This window comes from Ambystoma mexicanum, chromosome 11 (assembly GCF_040938575.1).
Source record: "Ambystoma mexicanum isolate Mex_15411 chromosome 11, UKY_AmexF1_1, whole genome shotgun sequence".
NCBI classification, from domain to species: Eukaryota; Metazoa; Chordata; class Amphibia; order Caudata; family Ambystomatidae; genus Ambystoma; species Ambystoma mexicanum.
This window is the reverse complement of record NC_090934.1, coordinates 595,688,325-595,716,070: the sequence shown is the minus strand read 5'-3', so window position 1 is coordinate 595,716,070 and position 27,746 is coordinate 595,688,325. Positions and strand designations below refer to the sequence as shown.

At 47.1% G+C, this 27,746-nt stretch overlaps 1 protein-coding gene across 5 annotated transcripts in view; it reads left to right on the top strand.

Annotated features, from left to right (window-relative positions):
- The window catches only part of LOC138503604 (L-lactate dehydrogenase B chain-like), a 595,281-nt gene that overhangs the window by 279,770 nt on the left and 287,765 nt on the right, over window positions 1–27,746 (top strand). For 3 of the 5 annotated variants that reach the window (XM_069623456.1, XM_069623458.1, XM_069623457.1), the window contains one exon: window positions 16,540–18,676. The exons of 1 other annotated variant lie outside the window; for it this stretch is intronic. In XM_069623456.1, the coding sequence (XP_069479557.1) occupies window positions 16,540–17,529 (990 nt within the window). In that variant the 3' untranslated portion in view covers window positions 17,530–18,676. Of the gene's footprint in view, window positions 1–15,140; window positions 15,299–16,539; window positions 18,677–27,746 lie in introns of those variants that run through there. One more of the 5 variants, XM_069623459.1, reaches the window with a different exon arrangement.

The window sequence follows — 27,746 nt, the reverse complement described above, 5'->3', positions numbered from 1 at the left end:
CTGCGCAGGGAAATTTAAACACACTGCACTTGTTACTGTTAGGAAAGATTTCCCTTAGGTGCAATTTTCCCTCCATTTGTGGACCCCACAAACTTTTTTGCTTTTGTTTGGCTTACCTAACCTCATTGTTTCCAGTGGAGCACAGGCTTCAGCTGCACTCCTCTGGGCTTTTGCTCATTTGTTATGGGAAAACTGACACGTCCTTAAGGCTCTCAGTACTGGGAAACTATGTTTCCCTTAGTCTTTGACTATATTGCCATTCCTCAGTAACTTTTTATCTATGTGCCAAGTACCTTACAGTACTGTGCATAGGGGTCCTTTTGTTTTATGGCCCTAGCCAGCCTCTAAGGATTTGTTGGTGTTTGTACAAGTGTGCCTAGGACGTATTGGTGGCAGCAGTATTTTTACTTCATTTTTATGGACCATTTCACGTTTACCGCATTTGGCCCAAGACTGTGGCCAGTGTCGAAAATGGCATGCCACAAAGTCTTTTGTTCTGTCCTTTGGCCATTTTGTCCCTTTGCCTTCCCCCAGGTCGAGAGATCTGGGTATTCGTATTTGGGCATGCAGCCTCCTGTGAATACCACATCTTTCGCGGGCTCCTGCATGTTACGTGTGCTAGTGCCAAGGAAGAAGGTTGGGACTGTCTGGTCCCAATCCACACTACTGGTGCCAGTATGTCCGCTATGCCTGAATGACTGGAACCACCGTGAGCCACAATTTGCCCACCCCTGGCATACATGCAAGAGAGCAGATCGTCCATTGGCTATCACAGATTTGAGCGTGAAACAAATCTTTGATAAAAGAAGGGGCTCTGCATCCATTCCAGGTCAATCAACTGAAGTTCACACTGAACTACAGAAGGAGCCAAGTATCCTGAAATGAAAGAGCAGACCTGTGGAAATGCCAAAGATGTACTGGAAGGTTTCACACCCTGACCCTGCTATTGTCCCGTCAGATGCATGCTTTTGTATTGAACCAAGAAGGCCTGCAAGGGCCCTTCAACCCTTTGGAGTAGTGGGACAACTACTCTCGGCACCGCCTGCTAACTTAGCAAAGAGCCTCTTTGGTAGTTTCCTGGGCCATCCAGCGAACTGACCAGCTCGAACATGTGGTATTGTAGAGTTGAGACTGGAGACTTTAGTAATCGCTTACTTGTAGTCCTGGGCCCTCTCCCGTCAAAACTCATTGTCCTAGCTCCTCTGGGTCACGATTTATGAGAGTGTGCCATGCCCGAGCATTGACGGTCCGTATGTCGCCCCACTGTTGTGGCGGTCGCTGTAAGTGCCTGCAGACCTGCCCCCCTTTGCCGTGAGACGTGCTGCATTGGAGCTGTCTTCCTTTCTTCTTCGAGAGCAGAGAAAAGGCTACTGTCCCGCCACTGGCGATCGTCCCGTTCTGCAGCCAATGAGACCCAGTGTGACATGTAACTGCAGGGGTTAAACCTACAAGCGACCTGGACTAGACTGGCAACGTTTGGTCCAGATTGTGTCAAGGGTCAGTGAGTACTTGCATCCCTTACCGGTGGCCCCCTGGCACATCCACTTGTTTTTACGCTTGAGAATCCCTGAAAAGATACTCTCCTTAGCTGGGCTAGTCTGCGCTCCCCAGCTATTCCCGAACTCCCAAAGTCACTCTGCCTGCAAGGGTAGACCCTCTTCAAATAATAGGGCTTTATTCTTCATCACCTCACCCCCCTTCCGGAACTACTATAGCTCCTTGAAGAGGACCTGCTTTCGCATGACCGCGCGTTGTTAACGTACTGCTGTGCTTTTGATCACAACTCTCCCCACTTAATAGGGCTGGACTGCATTAGCTAAGGATCGACTTTGTAGAACTACCTAATGTGATAATTGTGTTTTACTGACCTCTTCTGTTGCAGTTTGCGGTTGTGTTCTCCCTATTATCTGCCTTACGCTAAACGCATTTTGTATATATGTTACATAGTGAAAAGCATGTGTGGTAACTGTTTTATTATTACTGTGGTTTATTCGTGTTTAGTTGTAAAGGCTTATGATAAATGTTTTTTTGATATACACTTGTCTAAGAGTATTCAGTGGAGCTTTACTGTGTGTGCTCATGTGGGCTTCCGATCACTCCCACCGCTCCTGAGACTTGATTCACAGAACATTTTCAAATGGGATTGCGCCATTATAAAAGGCTTCTGTGAATCAGGCCCTTAGTCTTGACAGCCTTCCAAGCTACTGTAGATTTGTCTGGTTCATCCAGAAGGTTCCCTCCTCTGTTCCACTAAACGATTGTGGCCTCCTAAACTTCTGCCAACCAGGTCAGAGTTTAGAAATCCATTTTAACAGTTACCAAGTCCGGTCACTTAATTCTTGCAGTCAACCAATAGGGAGCAGGGTGGGAGGGAGGAGAAAGGACAGACAGAGAGGCGATGTAAAGCCTGCTTTATTTTGGCTGCAAAAAACGAAATATGGCTTCCCCAAACTAATAATCAAACAGAGCGCAAAGCGCCATGCAGGCCCACTTACCACCAGTGAAATGAGCTCCAAATGGGGTCGCGATGCTGCGCACTGCATGAGAAAGTCCTAAGAAGGATACATCAGGAAGTAACTAAAGAGTGTGATGATAGATATCAAGGAGTAAGAAGAAACCTGGTTGGGGAGCACACCAGGTAGTCTATCAAGAATCAGACTCAGCCAAGCTGTTTGTATAGTGAATATATTTGATTGAAAGGAACCTTCCAAGGACAAAGGCATTTCCCTTTTCACGTTATTGTTGATTTGTAGAACGTGAGGGTCATAATAGTACTTTGGACACAGGGCAGTTTAGTTTGAACATCTTGACAAAGGACTGACCCATTGGTTTTGTTTAGGTAGGGAAAATACCTCTAGATCACGGACAGAGAGGCAATTTCCACACCCATTTTTGTTTAATAAAAGTCTGTGGCAAAAATCTTGAATCACCTGTGTCCGAGTTTCATTCTGGACCTTTGACATGTGGGGTCAGGAGTGGGATTTTGACTCAGGTGACTAAAGTTGGGGAACGCAATAGAATGTATTCTGTACATTCTCTTAAGTGTCATCTTCTATGCTGTTGATTAGCAAACAGTTACCTGGTGAGGAATTTATTCTTGAGGCGAGCACAGATGAAATAATGTTTAGTATCAAACAAGCAATAGTAAGTAAGTTTCATCTTCCCATCAGATGCCAACAGTTCCTTTTTCAAGGTAGGCTCATACTTAATGCTTTAAGCTTGACTGATTATGCGATAAAACGCAACAGTAAATTAAACCTTGTGGTTAAGACCAGTTTAGATTTCCCTCCAGTAACTGCCTCAGGCATAAAACCCAGCCTTAGAACCCCCCTCCTGAGTTCCCGCAGGAAAAGAGATTCTAGTGGAATCTACCAAACACAGGGATATACCCGACCAAGAAAATCTAATAGCAATAAGTTAGTGCCATGTACAAGAATAAGAAGTGTTTTCCTTCACAGCTGATCAAATCAAGAGACTTGTTAAAGTCCCTACTATTTAAGCTTTTAAACAAGACATTGATTTTTTTTAACAGGAAAATACTGTTGTAACCCCACCATCTCTGACATGGCCACTATAGAAAATCTGTCCACCAGATCCAAGCCGAAATACGGTTCCAAACCGGGTTGGATTAAATTGTTGCCTCTCAGCAAAGGTATAGGTATATTGTCCCATGGTGTGTTACAGCCTTACAAAGAGGGAGAGGATGTGGGAATGTTTTTCTCAACTTTGAAAGTTTGGCACATCAATTCCGCTGGGGTAATGACTTGAAACGTGTTATTTGGGTCCTTTATTGAAAGGTGAATTACAAGACGTGTACCAACTACTAAATCCTTTGGGAACAGCCACCTTTAATGAAATAAAACAAGAATTACTACAAAGGGTGGGTTTAAACCGATAGCTTCTATAAACAGAAACTGAGAGACATTAAACTAAGCCCCAGATAAACACCTATACAATTGGGGGCCCGACTAGAAAATACCATTTCTTTATAGATCAGTAAGAAAGCCTCTCGCTCTCAAGTTCTCTTTATGGTGCTTGGGGTCCTCGACACTTCCCTGGTGGTCAACTGGCTTTGTTCCACCACCACAATGAGGAGGCGAAGGTTTGTAGACTTATGCCCCTGCTGTGCTACCCAAGTGTTATGATTGCCAACGGGCCTAGGGATAACTGCACATGCCCTCTTGGCAAGCCGCCCTGCATCCCCTCCGGTTCTCCCATGCCACCCGCTACCTTGTTGGGGTTTTCGGCATATTGAAGGCCTTCTTGGGATGGCGGGTATTCGGTTTGGCTTCTCCGGCGTCTTGCTTTCCCAACGGCTGTGCAACAACATGCCCGGCTGCCTTAGGTGTTGCTTCCTCCTCTTGACACTGCTTTGCACAGGTCTGCGCCTGCAGATCTCCCAATCATCAGATGCAGCGGACTGCCTGTGTCCTTGGAGGGGTCTCCCTCCGGATAAGCGACACAGGTCTGAATCTCCCGCGTTCGCTGCAAAGCACACCTGCCATCTTCCGCGACTGACTGAGACCCAGTGTCAAATCCATTGTTGATTTTTTTATACAATGTTGCCAGCAGTGTCTGGGCCCATTGCTTAAGTCCTCCATCTCTTTTACAAGTTTCTTCTTCATTGCTCTGTGGGGCCAACTCATCTCAGTACCTGAATTACCTTTGTTTCTGTTCTTCTTCTTCATCTCAGTACTTTCAAGAACCTTGAGGTACTCTGCCTTATAACAGTACATAGATCTAATGTCTACAAAGAGGTTAGCAGAGGAAGGAGAGGCTAGAGTATGTAGGGGCGTGATGTTCTCATAACGGCTGTACCCTTGATGGTCGTCCTTATCCCCAGAGAGGGAGTCCCTCCCCATGAGAGCCTTCCACATTATACCACCCCAGGACGATTATCGGGTAGCAGCCTCACCTCCCTTGCCTCATGGGAATGGGCTCCCCATTGGGGAGAAATTATGACATCTAGTGAATCGTGACAGAGCGAAGACCCGAGAGAACCAGGGAAAGCTCTCTGTGTGAAACCGAGTGGAAGGAGGTGGGTCTCTAGCAGGTGAGACTAAGCCGCTCCAATGCAGAACCAGAGATGCTGAGTAACCAGTGAGTGAGAACGGAAGACAGCCAAGCCATGCATAGGTGAAAGAGCTGTGGTGGCGTGACCACGGAGTCGGAGTTGCACCCTGGGAATGGGTGAATTTTAATTGGAACTTGAGCTACTATAAAAAAGAAGAAAAGAGTATAACAGAGACTCAGGAACCCTACAATAGGGAGACAAGCAAACTAAATAGGTATAAACTGACAAAGAAGAATAAAGACCACCAAACTATCAGAAGGGAGTCATTTTCATGGCCTTAGTTCGTTATTATAGTGGTAGGGTCAGATAGCTTGGATTTGGACAGAGGACGGATTTATTTTTGGACATTCATCCTGACAGATGAGCGACACCCCATAGTTATAAGGAGAGATAGGCTGGAATGTGGAGATGTGCGGAACCTATAAATTGGGCCAAAGAGACCTTTATCCCGATAACAACTCAATTCTGCCCTAGGTTTTTGTATGTATTTATAGGTTTGGCATTGCACAACTGTTTTATTCTGTGAAAGTGAGACTGTGAATGCCAAAAGTGCAAACAGATGACAAAATAAGGCAAGTCTGTCTGGCGAATGTTCATCTGCCAAACTGGGGTCTTATACCTCTCTTTTTACCTAGTGACACCAAACTACTTAAAGCTCACAAAAGAGCTGTATCCCATGGATGCTGCATATTGGTAGGACCGTGAGAGGGTTTATGACAATACTGATGTGCCTTAACTGTGGCAATCTAATGAACATTAACCAATCTTGTAGAGCAACCCTAGTCCCACCCCAGCCTTGGCTGTCTTCACGCACTCATAACATCAGCTAAACTCTCCCTCTTCCCCCAGTCACCTCCCTAGATCAGACCTTTTGCCTTGTTTTACATATTAATTGCCTTATCCTATCTGTTATTGATTGAGCCATCACATTTCATCCTTTCGCCAGACTCATTCTTTCATCAATTTTTACTCATTTTGTATCCGTTCTTTTTCGTGTTGTTGTGCAATCCTTTCCCTAGGCTACAGCTATTATATTTTTGTATTAACCACCTTATCATTCCTTTTGTAATATTGTATCCATATTTCGGCACTTATGGTAGAGCTTTGATTCACCGTTTGATGCAAGTCCTTACTCCTTAGGAGTGCCCATATAGAACGCCTGTCATTTTTGCACAATGCGGCTATCATTGTTTGGTTCATTGAGTTATGAAGGTAAATCCTATAATTGTTTATATGATTGCCATATTTATTAAGTACTTTTCGTTTCTGTTTGTGATATTCACTGTTAGCTAGACACATTCCATTTAATTGCAAGATTTCATTTTTCTTTTGTTTCTTTAGAATTGCAATTCTGGTAGCCATTAAGGCGACTACCGGCGGTTTTGTTATTTCTTTAGTTTTTTGAAATACCAAATATGTGAGCGCTATTGTAATAATTAGTGAAATTTGTCTGATCGTTAAAACAATTGTTTGTAGATCATGATTATTTCTGTCGCTATATATTAACATCATGATGGTTACATTTAAGTTTTTACAGGTTTTAGTATTCCATCTTAGGGAAGCACCTGGTCGATCTTCCAATATAAATATGCTAAATGGGTCTAATGGCAATTTTGGAATCATTAATTGAAAAGCTGCATATAAAATACAATGGTCACTCAATTCAATCGTCGCGATCTCTACCCCCTTGCAATCAGATGATAGTTCCCCAGATACCGCAATGTAATCAATAAATGAGGCTCTGTTGTTTCGGGACCATGTGGTCGCCTTTCCTTTTGTAATAAAGGGTAAAATGTCCATATTCCAACGTTTAAAGAATTGGTTTAAGCATATTCCCCGTCTCCTTGAGGGCAGGGGTTGACTTTGTACATTAATTTGAGTTTCATTTAGAGGAGTTTCAATACAATTTGAATTAAAATCTCCTCCTATGATTATTTGTACATTAGACCACTTACAAAAAACTTCATCAAGCAGGGTATCCAGATCTTTCAGTAAAGAGTCCACTGCGGTACCTAATGGGTTAAAGTATACTGATACTATTAAAACATAGTCCATAGAAGATAGTCCTGTCTTAATTACAATTGCAATATAGGATGTAGTTATAACGGTTGATAACAGGGAGTACATCAGAGCAGTGTTTACCAAAATGGAGATCCCCCCTGATGGTCTCCCTCTATGTACTCGTGTTGCAGGTTTTGAGTATGCTGTAAAGCCTCTGATTTCGAATGGTTTAAGAGTCATGGTTTCCTGGCATAACACAATATCAACAAGCTCATGCGCGGCATATCTAGTTGCCCAAATTTTTAAGTTTTTCAGGCCACATGAATTCCATGATATCACTCGAAGGAGCTTTTTGCTACTACGAGTGTTCTGTAGTTGTTTCCTCCTTTCGATTCCCCAATATTGTCGGTAGCCAGGACCAATCTTTAGATACAGCGGAAATAGCAACCGACTGTGCCAAGACTGCCTTATCCGTTAAATTATCTACCTTGTCCATAGATGCATGATTGTTTTTACTTATAATGGTTAAAGGAATTACCCCATTAAGGATTTTAGCTTCATCAATGGTAGGAATTTGGAATACTGCCAGTCCCAACATGTTTAGCTCTCGTCTATGATTCCAAATTAATTCAGCAATTCCTTTTATGCATACACCGAAAGGACACCTTCCCACTACATTCCTTTCCACTGCTCAATGTTCACTCCTTTTCTCCTCACAGACCTAGGTGACTCTCCACATTTTAACATGTGGCCTACATTTTCTATGTCCCTTTTCCCATGAAGTGGAACTGGCTGCATTTTTGCAGAAAACATCCTTCCCCTTTCGGCTCTCTCTCCCCCACCATGTTTTATGATGGATGTGTTCTTGAGCTCTTAATGATCACACCAGCAACAGGAGACAGGCGGCCTAGGCTCTTATCTGATCGCCATACCCACCCCTCAGCCCCACTCCCACACATATGGCAGGAAACATCTGGACCATGCCACGTGGAATTTAGATTTTGGCCTTTCACTTCACTGCAGCTGAATACTCAGATAAGACATTTATGTTTACTGCCCTCCATAATATCTCTTTTTATTTTCAATGGGTGTATACAGTGCATGAGTATATGTGAATGGCTGGGCTGTGAAGATGGACAGAGCCTCTGCGTTGGCCCACAGAGACCTTTATCCGGATAAAGTACCAAATCTGCCATATATATATATATATATATATATATATATATATATTGTGAGGGTCCATGAGTAAGAGGCAGATACAAGGGTGGCATGCTGATTGGCAAAGACTGCTACTAACCACAAAATAAGGGAGGGGCTGGAGGAAATGCGAAGTAGCCCTACCTCTAAGAGGGGTTCCCCTGCCACAACAAAACTAGCTAATGAAACTGTCTGTGTCAGAAAGTTCAAAGTAAAGTTCCCCGTCCTGTGTCCAAATCCTAATCTATCCCTCACATTAAAACTTAACATAAGGTGAAAAGGGAAATGTCTCTTGACTGCCAACCTGCAGGCTGACCTCGTAGGCCAAAAACAAAAATTCCAAAAAGGTGTAGAAAGTAAGCAAGATTTCCATAACACTGAATGGTTGATTCCCTTTCCCCAGAGTCTTTCTCGCATTCATCTCATGGTTGCTATGTATGTAGTGATCAGCCGTGTCTTTATCTGGTATATTTGACTCTCAGCCCCTGTGACAAGGAGGGTTGGCCTGGCACCTTTCCCAAGCCTTCTTGAGGGTGCCAGACCCTTTCTCAGTACCTCCTCCTTGGTCTACTCTCCTGCCAAGTAGGGTATTTGATTTTCTCATTCCCCCACAGACTTGGATTACTCTCCTGCCAAATTCTCTGAGTGTCCCTTGTATTTGCTTGCTTCGTGTTTCTTGATATTATGGTTTGGGGCCTTTGTCCCTGTATTGGTCCCAGACTCCTTTGATTTGGTTAGCTTCCCAGCTCTCCTTCAAGCAGCAGGTTTGGTTCACTTTCCTGCCAAGGTCTGCGAAACTCTCTTGTATTCGTAACGTTTATATTCCTCTTGTTTACTCGTTGTGGGACATTTCACCAGCGTGGGTCCCAGGCCCCCTTCACTTGCTAGTTCTCACAGTCTCTTTTCCTTATATGCTACAGCCTTGGTTTACTCCCCTGCCAAGGTCTGTGCGTGCTGCTTAAATACACAAAGTTGTCAATGCTCGTTATTTATTCTTCTACTGTGAGTCCAAGACCCTCTTCACATGATTACTCTGCCTCGTTGCGAGCCTTGCCTCGAGCCTCTTGCCCCCTTCATGTCTCCGGTTGTTTGCGGGTCTCCCAGGAGCTTTGGTGGCTTTCCATGCTCTCTAGTGCCCTCGTCGGTCTTCTGTGTGCATCTTCCTCTGTAAGGTGTCAGTCCCAGTGCACTCCAGCAGCTCTGGTCACCGGTAAGCATGGTGTGAGCCCTCTGCGAGTGCTGTTCTCTCTTGGACCCCGTCTGTTTCTCATTCTGGCTGATCTCTGTTTACCTGGAGCCTCTCACAATCCACGCCGGACCCAGAACGAAGATGCCATCCTTTGCTTCCCTCTCTGCCTTTGAATAACAGCGGACCAATCAGGTTGCTGCAAAGGCTGGAGAACGTATCGTCATTCGTGTTAGTAATCATCATTACTTGTGGCCTCTTCCTCATCCCAGTAGTTACTCCCTGGGATGTACTGCAACAATACATGGGAGTTTCAGGTAATGTGGAGAAGGATGGATCTTAAGGAAAGTCGAAGGGGGGGAAGGGATATTGGGCTTCATTATAAGTTTGCCAGTCCGCTAACAATGATACCGGTAAGCTACCGTTACCGTTGTTACCGGACCGGCAAAATACGAGTTCTGCTCGCAGGTGCCTTCCCGCCCGCCAGGACTGGCCTGGTGGGCGTACCGACACCCGCGAGCAGGGCATGTCAGATGCAACGGCACCATTCTGAATGGTGCCGGTGCATCCGACCTCCCCATTCCCATTGAGCCCTATGGGGCTCAAATGGAAATGGGGAGCAATTTTTCCAGAGCACGGGAATGGGCAATTACCAGGTCCAGCAAGGTCGTAATGACCAAGTAATTGCCAATTCGTGGGCGGCAGGAAAAAATTGAGCGGCACGGCTACCGCCAGTATCATAATGAGGCCCATTGTGTGCTCCCAAGCTGGTCAACAATCTCAATGGGGTTCTCCGTCCCCATGGGATCCTCCTGCTGAGCACCACCCCCAGGAGGACTATCGGGTTAGCGGCCTCACCTCCTGTTCTGCTTAATTTATGCTTGGTTCAAAATGGCGCGGGCGCGCAATGCATTCTGGGAGCGCTCAGAGCCATGTTGGATACTTACTTCACTCCGCAGTGAAAGGCTGCACACATTTTGCTGAAGTGTTAGATTCACAATGCTGAGACAAACATGCTTTTTCAAACTTGGTATGCAGTCAAGGCCATTTCTGCTGGGAAAAGCTAACGTTGTTATGACTTGCTACTGTTCTCCGTGGAGCATGTTTTTAGAGCAGGGAGGCCCTGCGTTCCTTGGTGGAAGCTCTCGATTGACCCAGCTGACAACCGATGGCTGTTCCTCAACTGCGCAGGTGCAATTCCAGAAGGTTCGAGAATGAACTCCCCTTTTGTGGAGTTCCTATATATGCAGAAACCTAGAGGGGTCAGGTGAGACTTCAGCCAGAGAAGGACGCTCCGTCTGGCCTTCCTGTGAGCTGTAGCACTCTCTTCCTGGCTGCCCCGGAGTCTTCCAGCCGCTTCTGGACGAAATGAGGACAAGAATTACTCTCACGGTGATGTATTTCTTTTGACTTCTTTACTTCTTCTGTGATCTATGTCCATGTTAGTTTTATGAGTTATTTCTATGTACTTGTAATCTTTGAATAAATAGCCGTAAAGAGCTGATTATCTTCTAAAGAGTGTGTGGCTGTGAATTATTGTGTCCGTCTGTTTATGGGTTGAAGTATTTGCTCTATAATTGCATTGGTGATTTATGGTTGTTCCGTGCACTTTTCAGAGGAGAGCAATACATTATGGCGCTGTACGCAGGATTATTTGTGATGAAGTGTTCCAAATATTCCAGAATCTGTTTGAACATAGATAGGCTTCGGTTATCTTGCAAGCGAAAGTAAGTTGGCAGTGAGTGTTGAACTGTGTTAAGCTGTTTTTTTTTCTCTTCCCTTGCTGGTGTGTGCGTGCTTGTGGGAGTGATTGCAGTGAGAAAAGAAAAAAAATAGATATCAAGAGGTTTTGTACCATTTTGCAGTAATGAATAGTTTGTTCAGGAAAAAGAGTGTTCCCGCTGGCGGTGAATGCTCTGATGTTATCATTCCAGGCTGGACTAAGAGTCCATATGACAAATTGGCTCAGGCATGGGCCTGTGGTTCCGGGCTAAGTGAGACCTGGGATCAAGGATTGGGGGATGCCGATCCCGCAGATGTGATTGCATGCTTGCAACAAGTTTCAGTAGAACGTGGTAAAGAATGTGTGGCATTGGGCAGACGAGGTTGGGTTCTTTTGCATGCTTATAGGAAAATACATCAGAGGCAAATGGATATGAAAAATGAGGTTTTGAGATTAGAGAGAGAGAGCTAGCTGCAGAACGGCAGACTGTGTTAATGCAGCAGATTGAAATGAAACTGTTTAAAGATAAGGCCAACACATATCAGGCGGTGGCCGAGAGGGCAGCAGTCAGAGTAGCTCATTATAAGTATAGGAAAAGACGGGGAGGGGTCAACAAAAGAAAGGTGGCAACTTTAATCGCTACAGCTGGCGCAGACTGGGATCCAGACAAATGGGATGGTGATATTTTTTATTCGACCAGTCTAGAAAGTAGTTCTGCAGAAGAGTCTGACCCCAAACCAGAGGTGAAACAGAAAACAGTGGCGGCAAAGCCTGTTAGAAGGCTGCGAGCCGGACCACACCCGCAGAATCCTGGTGGTGGTATGGTGGATTTAATCAAGCTGGAAGATTACACACAACAGGAGGTTGGGGAAATGATTACCCGTTTGAGGCAAAAATCAGGGGAAGCTTTATTGACATGGGTGGTGAGATTGCTAGATGGGGGTGCTGCAGGGTTGTTGGTAGATTCTACTGATTCACCGTGTTTTTTACCCCTGTCAATTGACACCAATGTACAGGAGGTCCTAAGAGCAGGACCGCCCCCTGATGCAAATACGTCAAGATACGCAGGTTTCTTTGTTGCACCTGATAGCCCAAGCATGTAACCGTAAATACCCCATTACCACAGACTGGCCTAGTGAAGAAACAAAGTGGTATACATTGAGAGAAGCAATTCAAAAAGTCAGAGAGCATGCTATGAAAGAGGCGATTCACATAGATGCTTCTGATCACATGGGAGCCGTGCCGCTCTCAGTTTCAACTCGCAACATGGTGATTAGAACTGCGGCACCCGCATACAAAAGTATCATTATGACTTTGCTCGTAGGTATGACGGGCAAGGCTACTGATGAGGTAGCAGATGCCATTAGGCAACTTGCAGATTTGGGGGATTGGGACAAGAGTGATAACAAGCCACTGGAGAGAGAGGGGCGTAGTGAGAGAAGAACTGAAGGCAGGCGGCAAGATAGCAGAGACTCCTGAGTGTCCCGAAAAGACATGTTTTTGGCTTTGTTAAAAGATGGTGTGCCACATGAAAAAATTGATGGCATTAAAACCAGAGTAATGTATGAATTATACAAAAAACGAGGACTTGCAGCAAAAGAGCGCTATAAACAGGTTAAGAAACAAGTAGTCACCACGCAACAGGGGGATGCCTCACCTTCTGCTCCCCCTGCAGAAGAACAAGATGAAGGGTCTATGGGGACACCTTCCCCGTTCCAGCCGGCATACGCTGATTTGAGAAAGGTGGTGAGTGCAATGCTAGAGGCGGAGTCAAGTCACACTCTTTCGAAGTTTGACTAGGGCTTCGGCCAAGCTCCGGCAGTGTCTGCCCGCATAAAAGTGGATAGGTGGCCTCATGTTGATGTTAAGATTTTTTTGGGGGCCAGGAAATACACAAGGGGTGCGAGCATTAATAGACATCGGGGCGGAGGCCTCTTTGATTTATGGTAATCCGACACGATTTAAAGGCAAACAGTTTACGATCACAGGTTTAGGGGGAAAGGAGACCCCCGCAGTGTAAACGCGAGTGGAGATGAAAATAGGCAATTTAAAGAGGCAGAAATACCAAGTGTTGATTGTCCCGATACCTGAGTATATAATTGGCTTTGACATTTTGGAAGGGCTAACCTTGGGACTTAGCGGTAAAACGTACCAGTTTGGGGTGAGTGCATTGATTTGTACCCCCATTACTGTAGGCAAATTGAAGATGCTCCCAGTGCAAGTGCCAGTTGCAACCAAGCGGGTAGCAATGAAACAATACCGCATTCCTAGGGGCACAAGGACATTTCCAACACCATTAAAGAGTACGTGGAGGCGGGTTTATTACGCCCCATTACCACATCATGGAACAATCCGCTCTGGCCCATTAAAAAGGGGGATGGGTCGTGGAGGATGACAGTGGATTACAGGGAGTTTAATAAACATACTCCTCCCTTAGTACCTGCAGTCCCAGATGCCATTACTTTGATTGAAAATGTCCAAAAGTTTGAGGGGACTTGGTATGCAGTGATAGATTTAGCTAATTAATTTTTCACCGTGCCAATTGCTGATGAGTGTCAAGAACAGTTTGCATTTACGTGGGGTGGACGTCAGTACACTTTCACGAGACTACCCATGGGGTACATGCACAGTCCGACTATCTGTCACCGGCTGGTGGCAGAGCACTTAGACAAGATAACGTGTAAACCTGACATACAAATCTCTCATTACATTGATGACAGTTTGATTCAGGGCAAGGATGAGCAGAGCGTGCAAAGTCAGTTGGATGTCCTTACGGAAGGATTGAAAAAGGAAGGGTGGGAGATTAATCCGAGTAAAATTCAAGGTCCAGCTGAAACAGTGATATTTCTAGGGATTCAGTGGCATCATGGGCATCGAGAAATGGTGCCAAAAGCTCGACAGAAAATACTTGAATTCACCACTCCAACGAACAAAAAGCAAGCTCAGCAGTTTATAGGACTGTTTGGGTTTTGGAGACAGCACATTCCGCATTTAGGGCAGATATTGGCCCCCCTCTACAAGGTGACACGAAAGAAATATGAGTTTCAGTGGGGGAAGAGCAGCAGAGAGCCTTTGAGATGGCGAAAGACACCTTGCAGCAGGTGCTTGATTTATGGCCCTTGAAGGAAGATGAAGTGGAGTTAAATGTGTCTGTGCAAGACAATTATGCTAACTGGAGTGTGTGGCAGAAACAAGACAGGAAACGTGTGCCATTAGGGTTTTGGAGTCGTAAGTTGCCCGATGCTGGTAACTCATATACTCCATTTGAGAAGCAATTGCTGGCATGTTATTGGGCTCTTGTTGATACTGAGCAAATGACGGTGGGCCATGATGTATTGATGAGGCCAGAAATACCAATCATGCAATGGGTACTGAGCTCTCCTAAAACACATAGAATAGGACATGCTCAAGAAGCCAGCATAATTAAATGGAAATGGTACATTCAAGACAGAGCCAAATCAGGAAAGGGTGGAGTGGCAAAATTACATGAGCAAGTAGCCAACATACCGCCCTCAGATTACATACCACCGGAGGTGCCTGAAAAACGTGAGTCTCCCGTGAAATGGGGAGTACCTTACAGCGATTTGACCGTGGAACAAACAGAGCATGCTTGGTTCACGGATGGTTCAGCCCGATACGTGGGAACTGAGCGTTACTGGAAAGCAGTGTCGTACAATCCCAAAACCAAAAAGATGTTGACAACGACAGGGAAAGGAAAGAGGAGTCAGTTCGCAGAACTTTACGCAGTTTATCAAGCATTGAAACAAGAGACCCCTGGTCAATGTTATGTGTAAACAGATTCATGGTCAGTGGCGAATGGATTGGCAGTGTGGTTGCCAACTTGGCAAAAGAATGGATGGAAGATTAATTCAAAAGAGTTGTGGGGAAAAGAACTGTGGCAAGATATTACAGAAATGTTGTTACAAAGTGAAGTCACTGTATATCATGTGGACGCGCATTGTGCCACAGATTCATTAGAACGTTGGTTTAATTCTGTTGCAGATGAACACACCAAGATTGCCTCAGTGGATGCAGAGGCTCGGGAAGACGATATGGAGGGTTTGGCCAAATGGGCCCATCAGAAATGTGGGCACCTTGGAGAAAAGGCTACTATCAGGTGGGCACAAGCTCGAGGCATCAGTCTTCCTTTAGAACTAGTGAAAACAATTATTTTGCAATGTCCCGTGTGCCGACACCAATTACATAGACCTATACCTCAAAATGTTCGAGGCACATTGAGAAGAGGAAAATTACCAGGTCAAATTTGGCAGATTGATTATATCGGTCCTATGCCAATCCGCAGAGGTTGTCAGTATGCATTCACTATTGTAGATACATACTCAGGATATTTGATGGTTTTGCCGTGCAAACATGCAACCCAATTGAACACTATCAGATTGTTAGATCAGATCATATTACATTATGGAGTACCTTTGCAGATTCAAAGTGACAATGAGTCACATTTCAAAGGCAAATTAGTCCAGGAGTTTTGTCAGGAAAAGAGCATTGAGTCGGTTTATCATATTCCCTACCACTCAGCTGCAGCAGGGCTAATTGAACGAATGATTGGGTTACTGAAAGAACAGTTGCGCAAATCTGGAGACGGCAGTTTGGCAGGCTGGCGTGATCGTGGGTTTGATGCGGTGCAAGTGTTGAACAATAGGACTGTGTATGAACATGAAACTCCTTTGATGCGATTAATGGCTCCTACTTTGCAGGTTCAGCCCAATTCAGTCAGAGAGACACTATTGTACTGGGAAATTACACCAGGTTCTTTAGCTCCCTATCGAGCAACTCCAGAGTCAGCAGGGGTAGACTTGCATTCTAATGAAGAAATCAGATTAGATCCAAGAGGAATAGTTGTTTTTGAAACAGGGATTGGAGTACAGATTCCCCCAGAGCATATGGGATGGATTGCCCCTAGATTTGGCCTAGCATTGAAGGGAGTTCAAGTGTTGGGAGGGGTAATTGATGCTGATTACCAAGGCGAGATTAAAGTCATCCTAATGAATAGTGGGGATCAATTGTTATCAATCCACAAGGGTGATCGAGTGGCCCAATTGATAGTCATTCCTATTAAGTTGTCCATGATTAAGAAAGGGGAGCCTCCTACAGTGTTAACTACCCGTGGGGATCGCGGTTTTGGCTCTTCAGACAGCATGGTACCGGGTGCAAAGGTGTGGGTGGAACAGCCAAGTGGTCCACCAGTGCCAGCAGATGTCATTGCATCAGGCAAAAATCAAGTGGTTTTAGTAATGGGGCCTGGTAGAAGGAAATGGCGATATGTACCCGCAGACAAATGTTACCTAAGAGAGTGATGTGCAACACTGATATCTCTTTTCTGGGTTTGCTTTGTAGATCCTGGGTCTGGTTGGTGTGACTATGGCACTAAATGGACTCCATTTGGACGGGTTAAAAAATCTTCTGTCACCGGCAAAAAATGTCACATCTGTGCCAGTGATCAAGGGGATACTGATAGTGATGAATAATGTTGTCCCCAAGCAACCCTATGCCAGTGCCGACAAGCCCGCCAGACCAAAGACATTGATCCATGCATTGCGACAAACACATCCGGAGCAAGTGAAAACAACCTTGATGCCAGTTGTGCAGGAGCCCTTTGTAGGACGGAGGAAACACTCTCCTATGATTACTCAAGAAGAAAATATGTGTATCTATTTGGCACAGCAAGTACTGAATATATCACACTTTTGTTTATCTGATGTGCCCAATGCTGAAGCTTTATTGACTACATGTTTAGTAGCGGTGCCGACACCTGTTCTGGTTTTAAAGCATATTTTCGGCGTCACACATAATGATTCTTTAGTTCAAGACTCAGACATTAGACAATCTTTTTCAGTCTACGAGTACTGCCGGTTCTGCCAAGAAACTGACAAGAAGTGGAGAAATTTGACACGTGTGATCACGTACAACGTAACCCAAGGTGATGTGTGTTATATTATGACGTGCAAAGCACAAGAAATTGGTAAATGCAGACAAATAGAGTTGACCGATCAATACAATCATACCACATTCGAGAGGAGACTGTGTTCACGAATGTCACGCAAATGCACCAGTGTAAATAACACTATGTCTTGCAATCATACAGTGATAACTGCTAGTCATTTGAATCATGTGAAACTCCCACCAGGATGGCTCTTTTCATGTGGTAACATTACATATACTTATATTCCAGCTAACATTTCTGGAGGTCCATGTGCTTTGACTCGATTAGGACTAATGATGTTTCCTTTACACTCAGCAATAACTCGAGGTAAAAGGTCAACCTTTGAATCTATGGGACTGACTGTGATTCACATGTACATTTGCCATCAGAAGCTGAGGTTTTAGCATTAACCCTTTCATTAGTAGGTGTTTGGGGTTTAGCTGCTGGAGGTTACAAATCTTTGATGAAACTAGCGTGTTTAGTAGTTAAAAGTCTTAATCATACTTCGCAAGCTTTAGAAGAATTACTCCTTGATAGTCAAGTTATTAGAAAAGCTACTTTGCAGAACAGAGCTGCTGTTGATTACTTATTGCTGAAACATAATTTAGGGTGTAATGCCTTTGAAGGTATGTGTTGCTTCAATTTGAGTGACCACTCACGATCCATTGAAAGTCATATTCGAGGTTTGAGGGATCTCATTTCTCAAGTGTCTCAAGATCATAATGAGAACTGGTGGGATTGGTTATTTTGTACTGATATTGGGGGTACACTACGTTATGTTTGTGCTTGCATTTTTATTATTCTGTCTATTATAATTGCTTGTTGTTGTTGCCTTCAATGTATTCCCAATTTAGCTTTAACATTTCGTAGGTTTCGTAGGATAAATATCCAAAGGGTGGAAGTGTTCTGCTTATTTTCTGCTTGGTTCAAAATGGCGCGGGCGCGCTATGCATTCTGGGAGCGCTCAGAGCCATGTTGGATATTTACTTCACTCCGCAGTGAAAGGCTGCAGACATTTTGCTGAAGTGTTAGATTCACAGTGCTGAGACAAACATGCGTTTTCAAACTTGGTGTGCAGTCAAGGCCATTTCTGCTGGGAAAAGCTAACGTTGTTATGACTTGCTACTGTTCTCCGTGGAGCATGTTTTTCGAGCAAGGACGCCCTTCGTTCCTTGGGGGGAGCTCTCGATTGACCCAGCTGGCAACCGACGGCTGTTCCTCAACTGCGCAGGGGCAATTCCAGAAGGTTCGAGAATGAACTTCCCTTTTGTGGAGTTCCTATATATGCGGAAACCCAGAGGGGTCAGGTGAGACTTCAGCCAGAGAAGGACGCTCCATCTGGCCTTCCTGTGAGCTGTAGCACTCTCTTCCTGGCTGCCCCCGGAGTCATCCAGCCGCTTCTGGACGAGATGAGGACAAGAATTACGCTCATGGTGATGTATTTCTTTTGACTTCTTTACTTCTTCTGTGATCTATGTCCATGTTAGTTTTAGGAGTTATTTCTATGTACTTGTAATCTTTGAATAAATAGCCGTAAAGAGCTGATTATCTTCTAAAGAGTGCGTGGCTGTGAGTTATTGTGTCCGTCTGTTTATGGGTTGAAGTATTTGCTCTATAATTGCATTGGTGATTTATGGTTGTTCCGTGCACTTTTCAGAGGAGAGCAATACACCTCCCTGGACTCATGAAAAGGGGTCTGCCGTCTAGAAATAGTGATGACACCTTGAAATGCGTCACATGAATGAGCTCACTACAAAGGATTGTTTTCCGAGAGTCAAATCAGGCATGTTCTTCTTTTCCCCATTCAATTATCTGTGGCTCTGCATTCCTCAGCATGTCAGTCAGACAGACAGGAAGTTATGGAAGAGAAATTGGGTATGAATCTTCTATAAAACCCTACAAGTCCTAAAAAGGCCATCAGGTATATCTTGGTCCTAGGTGAAGGGGTCTCCCTGACTGCCTTTACTTTTTCAAGTTGTGGCTGGACCATACAGTTATCAACAAAGAAAAGAAGCCAACTGCGCCATGTGCCACTTCTTTGGGTTGGTGGTCAGTCGGTGCTACACACGACTCAAATTATTTGATATAGGTGCGACATGTTCTTCCCATCTCTTACTGTGTATGAAGATGTTGTCTAAATAGATCTTGCAAAAGTTAGAGTAGAGTTGTAGGATTTGGTCCATCAACCTTTGAACGGTTGCTGGTGCTCTGTGGAGCCCAAAGGTTAGAACCTTAAAGTGAAACAGTCCTCTAAGGGTGGAGGAGGCTGTGTTTTCTTTATCACCAGGTTTCAAAGGAACCTGCCAATAGCCCTTAGCTAGATCAATCGTGGAGATAAACTTGGCGGCGCCCAGTCGATTGATGAGGTTGTCAGTTCTGGGCATTGGATAGTTATCGAACTGGGATACCACTTTTGGCTTGCGAAAGTCAAAACAAAACCGCTATGACAAATCTGGTTTTGCAACCAGGACTATTGACGAGGACTATGGGCTCCTAGAGTTTTCTATGATATCCTCAGCCAGCATCTCCTCCACCGACTGAACGATCATTTCCCTTCAGGCTTCCGGGATCTGGTAGGGCCTTAAGTTTATGACTTTTCCTAGGGTGATATGGATATATTGCTACATGACTTTTACCCTTCCTGGCTCGTGTCAAAACACATCGGAGATTGGATCAGAAGATCCTGAATGGCCTGCTGTTCTATGCGGAGGTCACTAGGGACTAGATTTAAACGATCCGCTTCTCAATTAACAAACTAGCCATTACCACAGATGTTGATTCTACTGAGTCTTGCTTTATGTCCTTAAGGAGATTGATATGTGTGAAAGCATCATGAAGCAAAACACAGACAACAGACTTATTTATTTATTCAGTCATTTGTACAGCGCTCCAAGCCCGAAGGCATTTAGGTGCTTTTCTTGACAGGCAACAAGCAGAGCGAGTTGCAAAGGTTACATACTTAAATGACTGTTCTGGTTGCAATGTGGTTACATAATTGCAGGTGGTACAGTTCAATACAAAGTGGTTATGACATAGTTACATGAATATTCTGGTTGCAATATGGTTACAGAGTTGCAAGTAGAATATGACAAGACAGTGATAAGGTATATGGAACAAGTTACTTACCTATAACTGTTGTTCTCCAACATGGGTCTGGCATGGATTCACATGCTCATGAATATCCCCCGTCGTCAGGCTGGGAATCCTCGGTAAAGAAAAAATCAGTATCAGTTTTGTTTCTGATCTATCTTTCTTAGTAGTAACCAATCACTGATCTCTGGGTCATACTGCCCCCAGCCAATGACTGCCCTCTCCCTAAGCCCCTCCCCTGGCAGCCATCCTAAGATTTGGTAGCACGTAAAGTGGCAGTATGACCAAGTGAAGAGCCGCAGAGGGGAAGGAGGGAGGGTTTTGCATGTGAATCCATGCCAGACCCATGCTGGAGAACAACAGTTACAGGTAAGTAACTTGTTCCTTCTCCAGTATGGGGTCTGGCATGGATTCACATGCTCATGAATATAAGAATACATAGCAGTATACACATGCACAACCACGGGAGGTGGCAACGGCTCAGCATTAAGCAATACAACAACTCAACATTAAGCATCTCTTACCTCCTCACCAGGCTCACCTTAAGCGAACAGGTTGCACAGCACTGCCTGGCCGACCCTGGACTCCTCCTTGGAGTCCCGATCGACGCAGTAGAATCTTGTGAAGGTGTGCGTCGACCTCCACGTAGCAGCCCTGCAGATGTCCAGCAGGGGCACACCAGACAGGAACGCCGTGGTAGCAGCGATCGCTCTGGTCGAAAGGGCTCTCGGACGGCCAGGCAGCGGTCGGTTTTCCAACCGGTGACAGTGCATGATGCAGCCGGAGAGCCATCTGGAAATGGAAACCTTCGAGAGAGCCTTCCCTTGATTCACAGTTCCAAAGTTCACAAACAGCTGTGATGTCTTCTCGGCCTGTGCCAAAGGCGACGGGAAGAAAACTGGCAACACCAAGGGCTTGTTGAGGTGGGAGTCCGACGGCACCTAGGGCATAAAGGAGGGGTGCGTCCTCAGCACCACCCTCGTGTCGTGAAAAGTCAAGTATGGAGGCTTGCAAGATAGGGCCTGGATCTCTCCCACTCATCGTGCGGAGGTGATGGCCACGAGAAATGCTGTCTTCCACGACAGGAACTTCAATGGCGCCAAATGCATAGGCTCAAATGGGGCCCCCATGAGCCTGGTCAGCACCACGTTGAGCTCCCACGCCGGGGCAGGGGCCTTCACCGGCGGGAACGATCGGAATAGTCCCTTCATAAATTCCTTCACCAGGCGATGAGACCACAACGACGCCCGTCCTGTAGTTCTGGTGTATCGGGAGATGGCAGCCAGATGTATCTTGATGGAGGCATGAGCCAGTCCAGCTTTGGCCAGCGACAGTAGGTACGGCAATACTTGAGGGGCCGTAATCCGCAGAGGGTTAATCTTCTGTGCACGGCACCAGACAGAGAACCTCTTACACTTATGTCCATAGCACTTGAGAGTTGAGGACGGCCTGGCTTTTGCAAGAACCTCTCTGAAGTCAGCCGGGATATCGTATCCTCCAAACTCTAGTGCTGCAGGAGCCAAGCCTCCAAGTTCAGCGACTCCGGGTCTTGGTGAAGAATGGTGCCTCCTTCTCTGGAGAGAAGATCCGCGTCCGTCGCCAGCTTGATAGGTGGGGACGTTGACAAGTCCAGAAGGTCCGGGAACCAGATCTGTCTCGGCCACGCCGGTGCGACGAGGATCATACTGCACCCAGAACTCTTGAGCTGGTTGATGAGTCGGAGCAGCAACGGCAACGGAGGGAACACGTACAGGAACAGGCCGTCCCAAGGGAACGAGAAAGCATCGCCCATGCTCCTCGGCTGTGTGAACCTGCTGGTGAACCTCTGGCACTTGGAGTTTGTCGCCGTCGCGAACAGGTCGATCTGGGGTTTGCCCCATCGTTGAAAGAGCCGATCCACCTGGTCCTGGCATAGTTCCCACTCGTGGCACGAGCGCAGCTCCCTGCTGAGTGAGTCGGCGATGGTGTTTTTTATTCCTGCCAAGTGGAAGGGAACCAGAAACATCCCCTGGGCGACGGCCCAGTGCCACAGATCCTGGGCCTCCTTGGATAGGGCTGGGGATCTGGTGCCTCTCTGCTTCCGGATGTAGAACATCGTGGTGGTGTTGTCGGTGAAGATCCTCACCACGTTGTCCTTGAGGGACGGAAGGAACGATTTGAGCGCCTAGAACACGGCTCGTAGCTCCAGGATGTTGATGTGGAGAGACCTCTCCTCCGGGAGCCAGAGGCCTCTTGCGTGGAGATCTCCCGTGTGGGCCCCCCATCCCTCCAGGGAGGCGTCTGTCGTCACCGTCTCCTGATATGCCGGGGTCTGAAAGTCCGTGCCTGCCGTGAGGTGCGCACGGGTACCCCACCATAGAATCGCCCGACGGAACTCCTCGTCGAGCAGGATCCTGTCTTTGAAGCTGCCCGCCGCTTGAATCCAGCGGGCGTCGAGGAACTCTTGTAGCGGACGCATCCGAAGTCTGCAAAGGGGCACAAGGTAGATGCATGAGGACATCATCCCGAGGAGGGACTTGATGGACCTCACCCTGGCCACATCCGTGGCTAAAAGGCGCTGCACCTTGCCCAAAATGCCTTTCGTCCTTTCTTCCGACGGAGATGCCAATCGCTCCACTGTATCGAGCTTCGCTCCCAGAAACAGTGCTACCTGCGACGGAACCAGGTGAGATTTGGGGTAGTTGATGGCGAATCCCAGTTCCGTGAGTAGGCGGACGGTCCTCGCTGTGTGTTCGACGGTGAGTTCCCTTGACCTTGCATGGATTAGCCAGTCGTCCAGGTAGGGGTAGACGTGGATCCCCTGCAGGCGCAGCCACGCCGCCACTGGAGCGAGGCACTTGGTGAACACCCTGGGTGCCGACTTTAATCCGAACGGCATTGCTATGAATTGGTAGTGACGCCCCTGGACTACGAATCTGAGGAACTTTCTGTGTCCTTTTAGAATGGGGATGTGGAAGTAAGCATCCTCCAGGTCCAACGACGATAGGAAGTCGCCCTCCTCCAGCTGTCCCAGCACGTGCTGGAGGGTGACCATCCTGAATTTCTGTGCCTTGATGTACTTGTTTAACCGACGTAGGTCCAGGATGGGGCACCAACCGCCTGTCTTCTTTCTGACGAGGAAGTGCCTTGAGTATACTCTGGAGCCCCGGAGCCTCTTGGGGACGAGCTCGATGGCACCTTTCTTGAGCATCGCCCTTACCTCCAACAGCAGTTGAGGGACGTGATTCTCCTTCCCGGCCACGGGAGGAATGCGAGAACACTTCTTTTGAAATTCTAGCGAGTGTCCGCGGGCCAGGGTGTCCAGTACCCAACGGTCAGTGGAGATGGACTCACACACGCTGACGAACTTTGTCAGCCGGCCTCCCACCGGGGTGCTTCGGTGGGGGCCCGACGCTACGGCCGGTTCAGTCCTGCTTGGAAGAGGCCTTGCCGCCTTGGCCTCCTTGACGACGGCAGCGAGACCCTCCTTGCTTGCCGTGGCCTCTGTAGGCCTCCTGGGACGAGGAACGGGCCGCCTGGCGGTACGTAGAAGAGCCACCGCTGGATCCTTTGGAGGCTCCCTGTCTGCCTCCGGAGCTCCGAAAGGGTCGCCGTTGCTGAAGGACTCCTAGGGCTCGGGCTGTCTCTGTGTCGGTCTTGGTGGCCTGGAGGAACTCATCCTCCGTCTTCCCAAATTGGTTGTTGCCGTCGAACTGCATATCCAACACTCTGGTCTGGACGTCCTGGTGAAAGTCCATAGCCCTGAGCCATCCTCGTCGTCGAAGACAAACCCTGTTGCCCAGCTGGCGGAATCCGGTATCGGCAATGTCCGTTGCCACCGTAATGGCGTGATCCGACGCCACCTCACCTTCCTGCAGAATCTGTAGGGCCTCCGCCCTCTTGTCGTCCAGTAGGAAGTCTAGCAGGGGAGCTATCTTGAACCAGAGCTCCCTGTCGTAATGGGACACAATCGCTAAGGCATTGGCTGCCTTAATCGTCGTTGCCGCCGACGAGATGACTCGTCGTCCCATGGAGTCCAACTTCTTGCCTTCGCTGTCCGGCGAGGAAGTGGAAGTTCAAGCCGCCGCACCTGCCGCTTTCTTCTTGGCCGCTGCCGAGACGACCGAATCCGGCGTAGGCTGGGCCCTGAGGCACAAGGGGGCGGCGTCGGGGACCCGGTACTTCTTCTCGTACCTGTCCCTCTTGGCGGGTGTCGTGGAAGGGTTCTTCAGGATAGCCAGCCCTTCGTCCCAGATGTCATCGAGCAACGGTACCGCGAGGACGTCTTTCTCTTGGCCTCCCGTCGTTGGCAAAGAAAACCTTCCTTTTTCTGTTCCTCAGGGCAGAGCTGGAAGAGCTTGGATGCCCTGGCTATCATGGCGTGGAAAGAGCCAATTTCGTCGGGTGGAGAGGCCCGAGGGGGGGGTGATGAAGGAATGTCCGTTGTATCATCGCCACCGTCGTCGTCCATCCCTGTCGCTGTATCTGTTGCCGTATCATCCCGGGGGTCTGGCGAGGGGGATGAGGGGTCCACAGGCCGTGTGGGCACAAAGGGCGGTGCGGGGTGGACTCTCCTCCACTTGTTCGGCGGGCTTCCCGACGGTCCAGGATCTGGATCCTCCGTCGGGGTCCGTGGTAACCTCGTCCTTATCTCAGTACATAAGGATTGGATCGCCAACAAAATGGCCGCCGAGCTATCCTGGGGCTCGGGCAATGGCTGCGATGGGCGGGATGGCTGCTCCACTGGGCCCTCGTCGTCGCCATCGTTGCTATCTTCGATCACATCAGCAGGATCCTTCCCCTGGGATCGAACCTTCTCGAAACTCTCGTTGATGCCTTCGAACCTCTCGTTGAGGCCTTTCACGGTTTCCACCAGATCCTCCTCGGAGGCTGAATCTGAGTCCATAATGGCCACCACCCCCCCCCCCTTTTTTCCACCAGGGTCTTCACGGGGGTCTTAACGATGGGCTGGAAAGAGGATTCCCTCCGCGGTGGCAGGGAAACTCTGGGCCCCGAGGCCGCCTCTACTGGCGTAGTCCAGGGCCGCAACGACAACCTCGAAAGAGGCCTTTGCCGGGTGGATCAAGGCCTTCACCATCTTAGGTGCGTCCTGGGCCTTCGCTTTGGAGACAGGGTCATCGCCTCGCTCCACCTCGGCTCCCTTCGAGATCGACAGGGGCCTCTCCAGAAACTTACCCGGGTTCTCGGACTTCCTCTTCCCCGAACCAGAGTGCTGGCTCGCGGTTGAACGTGCCGGGGAAGTCGCGCCCTGCTTGGCAGCCGAAGAACCCGACCTTTCGGCGCTCCCGGTGCCCGCGGACTCACATTGCTTGGCCTTCTGTTGGGCCCCCGTCGCCTTCTCACCTGCTGTGCCCTTCTCCAGCCAGGCGGTGAGGCGGGAACGACGATCTTGCTTGGTCCGTTCCGACAGGTTCTTGCAGAACGCACAGTCCTTTTCCACGTGCATCTTGTCCTCATGAAGGCAGTAGAGACATCTCGAATGCTCGTCCTCCTTGAAAACATTTTGCAATCCGCATCCCGGGCAGCTCCTGAACAGCTTGGATCCGGGAGTTGAGCTTCCCTTGTCCTGGGCCATGTCCGTTGAGGTAGGCCTCAGATCTTCTGGAACCTCCAAGAAGCGTAACTCGACGAAAACTTCACCCTTGAGGGGCGTAGAAGAATTCCGAAATGGGTCCCCGTTATCGGAAGTGGAAACGGTGGAGCTTGAGGCTCGATTAAACCGAAAAAATGAGAAAATCTCTTGAAAAAGCACGAAAACGCAGTAAAAGCTTGAGAGCTAAAGCATGAGGACTCCCAACACTTGAACGTGCGGTAAAAATCTGAGGATAGCTGCCAGGGGAGGGGCTTAGGGAGAGGGCAGTAATTGGCTGGGGGCAGTATGACCCAGAGATCAGTGATTGGTTACTACTAAGAAAGACAGATCAGAAACTAAACTGATGCTGATTTTTTCTTTACCGAGGATTCCCAGCCTGACGACGGGGAATATTCATGAGCATGTGAATCCATGCCATACCCCATGCTAGAGAAACAATGATACAGTGGAGCTAGGTACATTGGACGTGCGTAAGGTGAGTATAGATGTTATTTTGCTAGTTCCTGGGTGAAGAGCCAGGTTTTGAGGTGCTTGCGGAAAGCCCAGTAAGAGCTTTTAGCTCTCAGTGTGGTTGTTAAGTTGTTCAAACTGTTTAGTGGCCACTGCAGGGAAGCTACTGCCACCGGCATTCTGCCGTTTGAATCTTGGTGTGGCGAGGCAATGCACATATGCAGAGCGCGTAGGTCTCAAGGAGTGATTGAGTGTGAATTTATCTGTGAAATATTTGGGTGCTAGCTTGTGTATGCATTTGTGTGTCAAGGCAAGTGTTTTAAAATAGATTTGCAAGAGATGGGAAGCCAATGAGTGTTCCTTCTGGTCGTTGAAATTTGTGATTGTTTGGGTATGTTCAGGGCTTCATCAAGTGCATTATTTTGGATCACTTGGAGTTTGTTGATGTTTTGGCTCTTGGTGCCTGCATACAAATCATTGCAATAGTCTTGTCTAGACACTACGAGGGCTCTAGCTAAGGTAATGCAGCTGTCAGGAAATAGGAATGGTCTGCAGGCAGTGATAACCTTGGAAGTGTAAACTGCAGCTGAGGCAGTGGCATTGACTTGTCGAGTCAAGGTTAAGGATGAGTCCATGTAAAAACCAAGGGTTTTTCCTTCATTCGACACCTTGATAGAGTTGCCATCTATGTTAAATGATTTGAAGGAGTTGAGTAGGTGGTTTAGATTGTGTTGGGAGCCTATGAGGAGGAATTCCATCTTATCGTCGTTGAGGCAAAGCCCATGTAGAGCCATCCAGGCTTGGATTGTTTGATAGATTTTATTTAATGATTCAGTGTCAGTGTCGTAGGAGCCTGTGATCGGTATGAGGATCTGGGTGTCATCTGCATAGTTGATGTAGTTGACACCCAGTTCATCGAGTCGATCAAAAAGAGGCTTTGTGGATATATTGTATAAGGTTGGGGAGAAACAGGAACCTTAAGGTACACTGCATGTGACCGGAAACGGCGCAGCCGCTGCAGTTGGAGAGAAGACTCTCATGGTTCTGTTCGTAAGGAAGTATTTAATCCAGAGGATTGCTTTAGGTGAGAAATGGGCTGCTAAAGCTAGGTGGTTGCAGAGTATATTATGATTGACAACGTTGAACGCTGCAGAAATGTCTAATAAGAGGAGGAGTGCTAGGTTGCCTATTTTTTATTTTTTTTTTATTAAAAATGTTTGTTTGGTTTTACAAACTTTTCATTTCTGTATTACACTACTAAAAATAGAAAGAAAGCATCAGTAACAATCAATATTTGCTATTCATTCATTCATTTCGAATTTTCCTTAGTGATTTCCAACCAAAATTTAATTATTGTCAGAATTAGGCGTTTATCTTGACCTCTTAGCAAATTGTCCCATCTTTCTTGCCTTGTTAATTGCTTATGCGATATCCCGAAATCTCTGTGCAAAGATCTTTGATCCTTCAGTGCCAGGCAGATCATAATCA